Source organism: Bufo bufo, chromosome 3 (genome assembly GCF_905171765.1).
Source record: "Bufo bufo chromosome 3, aBufBuf1.1, whole genome shotgun sequence".
Taxonomy (NCBI): Eukaryota; Metazoa; Chordata; class Amphibia; order Anura; family Bufonidae; genus Bufo; species Bufo bufo.
In genome coordinates, this window is record NC_053391.1 from 354,116,960 (window position 1) to 354,129,532 (window position 12,573).

The 12,573-nt window shown below is 44.0% G+C and overlaps 1 protein-coding gene across 1 annotated transcript; it reads left to right on the forward strand.

The window, feature by feature from the left end:
• Positions 1-8,244: 8,244 nt before the first annotated feature.
• Positions 8,245-11,462, forward strand: LOC120993418 (cytochrome P450 4F3-like). Its single transcript, XM_040421923.1, has 4 exons — positions 8,245-8,398; positions 10,059-10,123; positions 10,214-10,296; positions 11,224-11,462. Exons 1-4 carry the CDS (start codon positions 8,296-8,298, stop codon positions 11,393-11,395), a joined length of 423 nt encoding a protein of 140 aa, XP_040277857.1. The 5' UTR covers positions 8,245-8,295; the 3' UTR covers positions 11,396-11,462.
• Positions 11,463-12,573: the final 1,111 nt, after the last annotated feature.

Here is a 12,573-nt window from a genome sequence, read left to right on the forward strand (position 1 = left end):
GACAGGCCCCACACCGCGAAGGAGTTGAACAACAGACCGACGAGTGGTTGCTGCCGGTGAGCCTCAAGCCCGGCCTGGTGGTGTGCGATAATGGGCGAAATCTCGTCGCAGCTCTGGGACTAGCCGGTTTGACGCACATCACTTGCCTGGCGCATGTGCTGAATTTGGTGGTGCAGAAGTTCATTCACAACTACCCCGACATGTCAGAGCTGCTGCATAAAGTGCGGTCCGTCTGTGCGCGCTTCCGGCATTCACATCCTGCCGCTGCTCGCCTGTCTGTGCTACAGCGTAACTTCGGCCTTCCCGCTCACCGCCTCATATGCGACGTGCCCACCAGGTGGAACTCCACCTTGCACATGCTGGACAGACTGTGCGAGCAACAGCAGGCCATAGTGGAGTTTCAGCTGCAGCACGCACGGGTCAGTCGCACTGCGGAACAGCACCACTTCACCACCAATGACTGGGCCTCTATGCGAGACCTGTGTGCCCTGTTGCGCTGTTTCGAGTACTCCACCAACATGGCCAGTGGCAATGACGCCGTTATCAGCGTTACAATACCACTTCTAGGTCTCCTTGAGAAAACACTTAGGGCGATGATGGAAGAGGAGGTGGCCCAGGATGAGGAGGAGGAGGAGGAAGAGGGGTCATTTTTAGCACTTTCAGGCCAGTCTCTTAGAAGTGACTCAGAGGGAGGTTTTTTGCAACAGCACAGGCCAGGTACAAATGTGGCCAGACAGGGCCCACTACTGGAGGAGGACGAGGAGGATGAGGAGGAGGTGGAGGAGTATGAGGATGAAGCATGTTCACAGGTGGCACCCAACGCAGCTCGGACCCATCACTGGTGCGTGGCTGGGGGAAAACGCAGGACGATGACGATACGCCTCCCACAGAGGACAGCTTGTCCTTACCTCTGGGCAGCCTGGCACACATGAGCGACTACATGCTGCAGTGCCTGCGCAACGACAGCAGAGTTGCCCACATTTTAACGTGTGCGGACTACTGGGTTGCCACCCTGCTGGATCCCCGGTACAAGGACAATGTGCCCACCTTACTTCCTGCACTGGAGCGTGATAGGAAGATGCGCGAGTACAAGCGCACGTTGGTAGACGCGCTACTGAGAGCATTCACAAATGTCACAGGGAAACAAGTGGAAGCCCAAGGCGAAGGCAGGGGAGGAGCAAGAGGTCGCCAACGCAGCTGTGTCACGGCCAGCTCCTCTGAGGGCAGGGTTAGCATGGCAGAGATGTGGAAAAGTTTTGCCAACACGCCACAGCTAACTGCACCACCACCTGATACGGAACGTGTTAGCAGGAGGCAACATTTCACTAACATGGAGGAACAGTACGTGTGCACACCCCTCCATGTACTGACTGATGGTTCGGCCCCATTCAACTTCTGGGTCTCCAAATTGTCCACGTGGCCAGAGCTAGTCTTTTATGCCTCGGAGTGATATAGAAAAGGATTGCGCTACAAGAGAGGATTCTTTTAAATGTTCCTATTATATTCTCTTTCTTACGTTCGGAAAAATCTTCAGTTAGATGGACCACATTCAATCATAAATTTTCAACAGGTGCATGGAAACCTGAAATGCAGTAAAAAAAAACGCACTATGGTGTAGTATGTTCAAACACCTGTCGCATCTGATGTATGCGATATACTCACAAAGATCACTTGTAATGCGCATAGAGAGAGACCGGTGTGCCTTCAGTCAGGGAGCTCTGGTTGTAGGGCAGGTAAGGACCAGGAGCCGTCAATTCAGAAGATCTTAGTCTGAACTGTGATCCTACCAGGAGAGCGTCACTTCAAGATGTCACCCGTCTCACACTTCCATAAAGCTCGACAAGGAAGGAAGGCGCAGAAATGGTGACGTACCTACCAGTGGTTGCAAATGAAAAGGCTTTATTGTACTTATAAAAAACACAGGAATAAAATCGTGTTTAAAAACAATGTATGCTGCCCGACCCGGGTTTCGCCATAATGCTTCGTCTGGAGCGTTAATTGTTGAGTGGAAACAGCTGAATGTCCTTATGTTTAATGTCCGATTTTACATATGTGTAGTTGGAACCTGGTAGTTCTTTTTTCCACCCTTTTTTTATGTATCACAATGAAATGTTTTAAAATATGTTGAGAGGTCACGGTGCCGCACACCAGAAGGGAGGTACCTTGTGTGAACTTAAAGAGGACCTTTCACCGATTCTTACCCTATGAACTAAGTATACACGCGCCCGGGGATCTCTCTGCACTTACTATTATCCCCGGGCGCCGCTCCGTTCTCCTGCTATGTCCTCCGGTATCTCCGTTCCCTAAGTTATGGTAGGCGGAGTCTGCCCTAGCGCTGGCCAATCGCATTGCAGAGCTTACAAAATAACCTCCCAGGCTGTGAGCTCTGCGCTGCGATTGGCCAGCGCTAGGGCAGACTCCGCCAACCATAACTTAGGGACTGGTATCTCCGCCTACTATAACTTAGTGAGCGGAGATACCGGAGGGCATAGCAGGAGAACGGAGCGGCGCCCGGGGATAATAGTAAGTGCAGTGAGATCCCCGGGCGCCGCTCTACATATCTGTATAGTTAGTTCATAGGGTAAGAATCGGTGAAAGGTCCTCTTTAAATTCAGCTGTTTCCACTCAACAACGCCCCAGACGAAGCATTATGGCGAAACCCGGGTCGGGCAGCATACATTGTTTTTAAACACGATTTTATTCCTGTGTTTTTTGTAAGTACAATAAACCCTTTTCATTTGCAACCACTGGTACGTACTTCACCATTTCTGCGCCTTCCTTCCTTGTCGAGCTTTATGGAAGTGTGAGACGGGTGACATCTCGAAGTGACGCTCTCCTGGTAGGATCACAGTTCAGACTAAGATCTTCTGAATTGACGGCTCCTGGTCCTTACCTGCCCTACAACCAGAGCTCCCTGACTGAAGGCACACCGGGCTCTCTCTATGCGCATTACAAGCGATCTTTGTGAGTATATCCAGGGGCGTAACGATCGCGGTCGCAGAGGATGCGACCGCGACCGGGCCCGGCGGTGGGGGGGGCCCGCAGCTCCGTCGCCCCATCGCAAGTAATTTTAACATTTTTATGTAAATGGCTGGTCGCTTGGGCCCCCGGCCTCTGTGAGTAGTTGCGCCGCCCCACCAACCCCAGCCCTGCCTCCATCCATTCGGGCTCCGCCTCCACCCATTCAGGCCTGGTGGCGCTGTGATATCGCGCCAGCCAGGTCTCGCGGGATCACACAACGCACGCTGGAAGACAGGATTGTGGGCTGCAAGCAAGAGCAAGAAGGCGGGAGCGGAGCAGTCTGACGAGGTAAGTATTTTTTTTTTAAATGTGCACACCACCACTGCCTGGCTATAACTCACAGGGGGGCACCTGGCATGGAACTAAATGTCAGGCAAGAAATCCTCCACAGGGGACCAATGGGGAACAAAAATATATTTCAATAAGAAAAAAAGGCAAAAAAAATGGAAAAAAAATTAAACAGATAACAGAGGGGGCAAAAATGCAATATATACACACAGGGGATAAATGATTATGGAATATATACAGAGGGGGCAAAATGGATATATACAGGGCCCCTCTATTTATATCCATTTTGCCCCCTCTGTATATATTCCATTTTCCCCTCTTTATCGATATTCCACTTTCCCCACCTGTGGAGCAAAATTGTATATATCTTATTTTGCCCCCTCTCACATTGTATATATTCTGAGTGAGAGGGGGCAAAATAAAAATATATTCTGAGTGAGAGGGGCAAAATAAAAATATATTCTGAGTGAGAGGGGGCAAAATAAAATGTATTGTGAGTGAGAGGGGGCAAAATAAAATGTATTCTGAGTGAGAGGGGGCAAAATAAAATGTATTCTGAGTGAGAGGGGGCAAAATAAAATGTATTCTGAGTGAGAGGTGGCAAAATAAAATATATTCTGAGTGAGAGGTGGCAAAATAAAATGTATTCTGAGTGAGGGGGCAATTATTCAACTAAATACAGAGGGTGCCAAATGTGCAGTTATTTTAGGGTGCTGTGTGCCAATAATTACTGCATGGGGGATTATCTGCATGGTATTAGTATTATCAGGGGTTTAACTGTTTCTGCAGTATAATATTGGGGAGCACAGGGTGGTAGGGTGATTGAAGTAGTAAACTAAGATATGTTTTGTCAAACTGCAGAGATGAGAAATGGCTGAAAATGGTGTCTGGTCTGAAGATCTAAAAGGAGAAGATGAGGACAGAACATCTACATCAAAGGAGACGTCACTGGATGTAAGTGGTATGGGGTGCTGTATTAGCCTGTATGTTCTGTAGTGATGGGTCCCGGGGCGTAATGAGAGGGTGCGACCGGGGGGTGGGGATGTGCGAGGGGGAGGGTTTGGGGGGTCGGGCCCGGGGGGGGGGGGCCCATTTCAAAGTTTGCCCTGGGGCCCATGGAACTCTAGTTACGCCACTGAGTATATCGCATACATCTGATGCGACAGGTGTTTGAACATACTACACCATAGTGCGTTTTTTCCACTGCATTTCAGGTTTCCATGCAACTGTTGAAAATTTATGATTGAATGTGGTCCATCTAACTGAAGATTTTTCCGAACGTAAGAAAGAGAATATAATAGGAACATTTAAAAGAATCCTCTCTTGTAGCGCAATCCTTTTCTATATCATTTTACTTATTAGACTTTTACCCACATTGTCTTGGGATTTGCAGCGCTTGAGTGGACTTATTCCCTATACAGAGACTTTGTGCTTTTATTCTATTTTTATGCCTTGGAGGTGCTGGCCTGCCCGGCGGCCAGCGTTTTGTCTGAACGTGTATTCAGCACGGCAGGGGGCGTCATTACAGACAAACGCAGCCGCCTGTCTAAAGCCAATGTGGACAAGCTGACGTTCATAAAAATGAACCAGGCATGGATCCCACAGGACCTGTCCATCCCTTGTGCAGATTAGACATTTATAACTACAAACCGGATTCCAAAAAATTTGGGACACTAAACAAATTGTGAATAAAAACTGAATGCAATGATGTGGAGATGGCAAATGTCAATATTTTATTTGTAATAGAACGTAGATGACAGATCAAACGTTTAATCCGAGTAAATGTATCATTTTAAAGGAAAAATACGTTGATTCCAATTTTCACGGTGTCAACAAATCCCAAAAAAGTTGGGACAAGTAGCAATAAGAGGCTGGAAAAAGTAAATTTGAGCATAATGAAGAGCTGGAAGACCAATTAACACTAATTAGGTCAATTGGCAACATGATTGGGTATAAAAAGAGCTTCTCAGAGTGGCAGTGTCTCTCAGAAGCCAAGATGGGTAGAGGATCACCAATTCCCACAATGTTGCGCAGAAAGATAGTGGAGCAATATCATAAAAGGTGTTACCCAGCGAAAAATTGCAAAGACTTTGCATCTATCATCATCAACTGTGCATAACATCATCCGAAGATTCAGAGAATCTGGAACAATCTCTGTGCGTAAGGGTCAAGGCCGTAAAACCATACTGGATGCCCTTGATCTCCGGGCCCTTAAACGACACTGCACCACAAACAGGAATGCTACTGTAAAGGAAATCACAGAATGGGCTCAGGAATACTTCCAGAAACCATTGTCAGTGAACACAATCCACCGTGCCATCCGTCGTTGCCAGCTGAAACTCTACAGTGCAAAGAAGAAGCCATTTCTAAGCAAGATCCACAAGCTCAGGTGTTTTCACTGGAGCAGGGATCATTTAAAATGGAGTGTGGCAAAATGGAAGACTGTTCTGTGGTCAGACGAGTCACGATTCAAAGTTCTTTTTGGAAATTTGGGACGCCATGTCATTCGGACCAAAGAGGACAAGGACAACCCAAGTTATCAATGCTCAGTTCAGAAGCCTGCATCTCTGATTGTATAGGGGTTGCATGAGTGCGTGTGGCATGGGCAGCTTGCATATCTGGAAAGGCACCATCAATGCAGAAAAATATATTCAGGTTCTAGAACAACATATGCTCCCATCCAGACGTCATCTCTTTCAGGGAAGACCCTGCATTTTTCAACAAGATAATGCCAGACCACATTCTGCATCAATCACAACATCATGGCTGCGTAGGAGAAGGATCCGGGTACTGAAATGGCCAGTCTGCAGTCCAGATCTTTCACCTATAGAGAACATTTGGCACATCATAAAGAGGAAGGTGCAACAAAGAAGGCCCAAGACGATTGAACAGTTAGAGGCCTGTATTAGACAAGAATGGGAGAGCATTCCTACTTCTAAACTTGAGAAACTGGTCTCCTCGGTCCCCAGACATCTGTTGAGTGTTGTAAGAAGGGGAGATGCCACACAGTGGTGAAAATGGCCTTGTCCCAACTTTTTGGGGATTTGTTGACACCATGAAATTCTGATTCAACATATTTTTCCCTTTTAAAATGGTACATTTTCTCAGTTTAAACTTTTGTTCCGTGATTTATGTTCTATTCTGAATAAAATATTAGAAGTTGGCACCTCCACATCATTGCATTCAGTTTTTATTCACGATTTGTATAGTGTCCCAGCGTTTTTGGAATCCGGTTTGTACCTCCCCATAACCATATATTATTGTACTCCAGGGCACTTCCTCATTCAATCGTCTTTTTATTTTCATTTTACCATTATATTGTGGGGCAACCCAAAGTTGAATGAACCTCTCCTTTGTCTGGGTGCCGGGGCCTAAAAATATCTGACAGTGGCCTGTTCCAGTGTTGGGTGATGTAAAGCCTGATTCTCTGCTATGACATGAAGCCTGATTCTCTGCTATGGGACCTCTCTCCTCTGTCTGGGTGCCGGGGCCTAAACATATCTGACAGTTGCATGTTCCAGTGTTGGGTGACGTGAAGCCTGATTCTCTGCTATGACATGAAACCTGATTCTCTGCTATGGGACCTCTCTCCTCTGTCTGGGTGCCGGGGCCTAAACATATCTGACAGTGGCCTGTTCCAATGTTGGGTGACGTGAAGCCTGATTCTCTGCTATGACATGAAACCTGAATCTCTGCTATGGGACCTCTCTCCTCTGTCTGGGTGCCGGGGCCTAAAAATATCTGACAATGGCCTGTTCCAGTGGTGGGTGACATGAAGCCTGATTCTCTGCTATGACATGAAGCCAGATTCTCTGCTATGGGACCTCTCTCCTCTGTCTGGGTGCATGGGCCTAAAAATATCTGACAGTGGCCTGTTCCAGTGGTGGGTGACATGAAGCCTGATTCTCTGCTATGACATGAAGCCTGATTCTCTGCTATGGGACCTCTCTCCAATTGATATTGGTTAATTTTTATTTATTTTATTTTTATTTCAATTCATTTCCTTATTCACATTTGTTTGCAGGGGATTTACCTACATTTTGCTGCCTTTTGCAGCCCTCTAGCCCTTTCCTGGTCTGTTTTACAGCCTTTTTAGTGCTGAAAAGTTCGGGTCCCCATTGACTTCAATGGGGTTCGGGTTCAGGGCAAAGTTCGGGTCGAATTCGGATCCCGAACCCGAACATTTCGGGGAAGTTCGGCCGAACTTCTCGAACCCGAACATCCAGGTGTTCGCTCAACTCTACTCACAGGTCATTGCCTTGGATCGATGCAATTGTACACACATCTCAGCAAAGAGCAGGACTAGGTCTTTAGAGCTGCCTCTGAGTGTAAACAAGAATGTTCTCATTCACTGACAGCAAACAATTACCTTTAAAATAGTGAGGAAATGAAACAAAACGTATATTGGAATTAATGTGGTTACTTTTTAATTAGGAAAAAATTTTAAACGTCTTGAATTCTATCCATGCTGGAAATTTGGAGCTCTGTGTCAGAAAAAGGAGCTCTTACTACTATAAAGATATACCAAGAAGGTAATTGGACCTAAAATGAACCTTCAACTAAAAACTACCCTGATGTATACTTCTATGTAAGCACCCGTTTTATCATCATCTTTGGACCCCCACAACATGGTCCTGCAGAGGAAAAAATACTCACCTGATCCCCGCCAGTGGATTCAGGTATATTTGCTCCCTCACGGCTCTACGGTCTCCCCGCTTCAACATCTGGTTTGACGTGGGTCATGTGGCCGCTGCAGCCAATGACTAGCCACTGCGGTGACGTGTCCCCCATTCGTTATGTCACTGGGTCATACATGACTAAATCTGTGTGTTTACTGTTTCTTTGGTGCCCTACAAAGAACTTCATATAAATGTAGGAACTACTAGTACACCCCAATTTTATTTGTGAGTTTTGTAGTTCTCTTGATCAATTGTGCCATTCATTTTTCTCTTTAGGGATGACTTGTCTCTGCTGCCATTTACCACCATGTGCATCAAGGAGAGCCTCCGATTACATCCCCCAGTAACAGCAGTGTCTAGACGATGTACTGAGGATATTGCGATGCCCGATGGGAAAGTCATTCCAAAAGGTATAGTCTAGTTTGTATCACTACAGGTTCATGAAGTAATCATTTCAAACTATGATATCTACAACAATGTTAGGTGGATAAAAGCTCAACACATAGTATCTTATAGGTACCAGCACAATACTCCTGTAAGCACAGTAGGTTGTTCAACCTATGAGTGGATATTCAACTGTAACACTGCATTAATTCAGCATCTGCAAGAATATTAACCTCAATTGGGGTCATTTCACATATACCATTTTTAGGAAAAATGCAGGGTTTTTTTGCAGTGCTTTTCCTTGCATTTAACCCCTTAATATAAAATGTTGTAAATGTATGTAATTTTCTTTAAGGGAATACCGGTATATGCAGAAAGCTCACAAGCTGAGCTCACTCCATATGGAGCAGGTACCAGCTGTATAATACAGCTGTAATGAGCAGGATAGGATATAATTTTGTTCCCAGTCATTTAACCAAGTTAATTAACGCCTCGGTCAATAGTAACTGCAACATATGAGCGGTTAGATAGGGGCTTCCTCTGTCCTGCGACTGGAGCCCCAATGGTGTAATTGCTGAGCTCCATTTGGTTGGTATCAGAGACACAGCCTGGAAGGCAGCCTGTAAAAATACCATAGAGCACAATAGTATTCTATTTGCAGTCTATGGTACAAATGATCAGAAAATCACATGTTCAAGTCCCCTAAGGGAACTAAAAGAGACAGTAAAAATATAGATAAATATTCAAATCTCTCCCCTTTCCAAATTTTACATTTAAAATAAATAAACAATAAAAAAAAACATAATAGGTATAGCTGCTTCAAACAATGTATGAACTAATAAAACTTAGAAATACATTCCCTGTGCAGTGAATGCTGTAGCTGAAAATTGTAAAAATGTACAATTCTCCATTTCTGGTCTCCATTTCCCCCAAAATATTGCACACTATAGAAGAAAGCACCAGCTGTGAACTTCTATGGTCCCGGCCACCAGAGAGGCCCGACACTTTTTCCTTTAGTGTGTAAGCACGGCCACTGCTGCTGGATTGCAGGGTGGTAGTAACCATGAAACGAGCCGTGTATAATGTGATGGAAAAATGAATCCAGCCAACAAAGGAAGCAATATGGACAACCCCTTTAAGTATAGAAAGATCAGGTGTTTAATGTATACAGGTTTTACTGAACCTTTTCCCACAAAACTATATATCAATCTGCTCAACTTTTCCTGCTCTATAGTCTGCTGCCTGCAGATTGTACTGCATTTAGTGGTAACAGGTGCTCTTAAGGGGTTAAAAAATGCTGCCGCCAGATGTTATCTGGAAGTCAATAGGGGAATATAAAATGCATTACAAAGTTTTTTGTAGGGGTTTTCTTCACTTTTTGGGTAACCCAGAGTTGCTTTTATAGGCTTCTCTATAGGACTGGAAAAAACACACGTAAAGATGTGACCAAGAAAACTCTTGTACAAAATGAATTCAATTAATAGAATAGTCAAAAAAAGCCACAAAAACCCATGTGAAGGCAGCTTAAATTTGATCTTCTGAACCATTTAATCAAAAAAATAGCCGAAAATACAAAAATCTGTCTCTTTTTATACCACTTGTGCAAATATTATATATGCATTCATATGGATGGAGATTTTTTGTTTTTAATCTCACCAACTACTTGCTAATGCTTGTCAAATTCAGGGAACATCAGCCTGATCAGTATTTATGGAACTCACCACAACCCTGCAGTTTGGCCGAATCCAGAGGTACAAATGTTTTTGCTTTTATTAATATTCATATTACTTTGCTACCATTTATTAAAACGTTTACCAGAACTACCACCTCTGTTCTGTTAGGTCTATGATCCTTATCGATTTGATCCCAGCTCCACAGATCAGCGGTCCTCACATGCTTTTGTACCTTTCTCTGCTGGACCTAGGTAAGGATTATACAATGAATGATATTTTTTTTTATTCCTAGCAATTAAAGACCTTTGCCGTTTATCCTTTAATGGCTCTTCTGTTTATCACAAATTTCCATGGTGATAATCTCTAGGCATCCATGTTTATTTATTAAAGGGGTTTTCTGAAATTTATATACTGCTGAACCAATCCTCAGGATACGGTAGGTTGTCAATATCTGATTGGTGGGGGTCCGACTCTCGGCATCCCTACCGATCAGCCGTTTGAAGAGGTTGTGGTGCTCCAGTGAGCGCTGCGGCCTCTACCTAGGTCAGTGACATCGCGTTCATTGGTCAAATGTTCTAGTTGCAGCACAGTCCCATTCAAGTGAATGGATCTGGGCTGCAATACCAAGCACAGCCGCTATACAATGGACAGTGCTGAGCTTGGCATAGTGTGAGAAGTCGGCAGCGTTTACCATAGCGCCACTGCCTCTTCAAAGAACTGATTGGTGGAGTGCCAGGAGATATCGATGACCTAACCTGAGGATAGGTCAACAGTATAGGAGTCCTGGAAAACACATTTAAGCATCACCATTTCTAAGCTACAATGATATTACCTATTTGTGCTCAAAATTAGCTTACTTAGCTACCTTGTACAGCTTGTTATGGGCTACTCCATAAGATTTCCAGTTATAACCTATAGATATGGTTTAGAATATGCTCTCACAAAATACTAGATAGATATTGGATTAGAATATGGGTGCCAGATGCTCCATTTTTTGAGCAGTGGCAAATCATTAAATACTTCCTACATCAGATTGGTCATCAAATTGAATACCATAAAGTTGCAGTGTTTAGGGTAACATTATAGTTGCACAAATGTACATAATTAAAAGACTACAGTACAATGTCCTCTGTTTCCCCCTAAATTTCTTAATATAACATATGCTTTTTAATTCGTAGGAATTGTATTGGACAAAACTTTGCCATGGCTGAAATGAAAGTGGTGCTTGCTCTTACACTTCTCAACTTTAAGGTGGCCTTGGATCCCAACAAAGTAGTCCGCAGGAAGCCGGAGTTGATCTTAAGAGCAGAGGGTGGACTGTGGCTTCAAGTGGAAGCTCTAAAATCTTAAAGTTAGAGAAGAAGAAATCTACACATTAGACTTTTATACTGTAACAATAGCTTTAACACTGTAATCGGCATTAAACTGTATCGCTTAGAATCATCTGTCACCCTCATAAATCGTTTGTGAACATAACTAATACAAAGCAAGGCTCTGCTTTCCTGTCCATGCACTGTAGTTGGTATTGCTGCTCAGCCTTTAAGTGAATGGGGCTGGGCTGCAGTGCCATACACAGCCTCAAGAGGGACACGCTTTCTGTGGAAAAAATAAGTTTTTCTCTAATCTCATGAAACCTCTTTATTTTGTAAGGTGCTATTTGTAGTGATGAGCGGCAGGGGCAATATTCGAATTTGCGATATTTCACGAATATTTGGGCAAATAATCATCATAAATTCGTGAATTCAAGAATTCGCAATTATTTTCTTGATTGTGAAAATCGGCAATGTAATATGCGCATGTTGCGCTCGCAATACAGGCGTGGATCAATTTTCCTACATTTTTCAAGCTGCTAGAAGTTTCCTGAGACTGGAGAAAATGGTTGGCACGGCAGAACATTATGATAGCTTTATATGCAGATAGAGTGCTCCAATATATTCGAGATTGTGCAAATCGGCAATTCATGATGCGCATATTTTGGCACAATACTTGCAACATTTTAGCAGGTCTGACTACATATTACTGATTGGTGCACTAAGTATTGTTGTGAACTTGTGACATCACAGCACTATGTATGTAGCATGTATGTATGGACAGCAGAACCTATCAGCTACACTTTATCACTATCTTACCTACACTGACTATCTCCCACTAACTATCTGTATTATATATATGAGCTAACTAACTAACTATCTAATGTAATTAAACAGTAAAGCACAGAGCACAGCAATGACACTGTTGTCTCTCTCAGAACTCCATAAAACTACAGAAAATGGCTGCTGGGGAGTTTCTTATATAGTAAGGGGTAGGCAAATTTCCTATTGGTTGCTAGGGATGTTGCTAAGCTCAGACAAAGACATTGCAGCCTTCTCATTGCCCACAAGCAAGAAGCAGGGAGGGATCATGGGTTCAGATGAAAAAAATCTAGAATATTTGCGAATACGAATATATAGCACTATATTCTAAATCTTCGCGAATTCTCAAAGTGGCGATATTCGCGATTAAAATTAGCGATTCGAATATTCGCACCC

Excerpts from the sequence above, each read along its gene's own strand:
- LOC120993418 (XM_040421923.1), top strand. The coding sequence starts at position 8,296 with ATGTGCATCAAGGAGAGCCTCCGATTACATCCCCCAGTAACAGCAGTG. Across the intron at positions 10,124-10,213 it reads CAGTTTGGCCGAATCCAGAG|GTCTATGATCCTTATCGATT; the intron begins GTACAAATGTTT and ends CTGTTCTGTTAG. Across the intron at positions 10,297-11,223 it reads CCTTTCTCTGCTGGACCTAG|GAATTGTATTGGACAAAACT; the intron begins GTAAGGATTATA and ends TTTAATTCGTAG.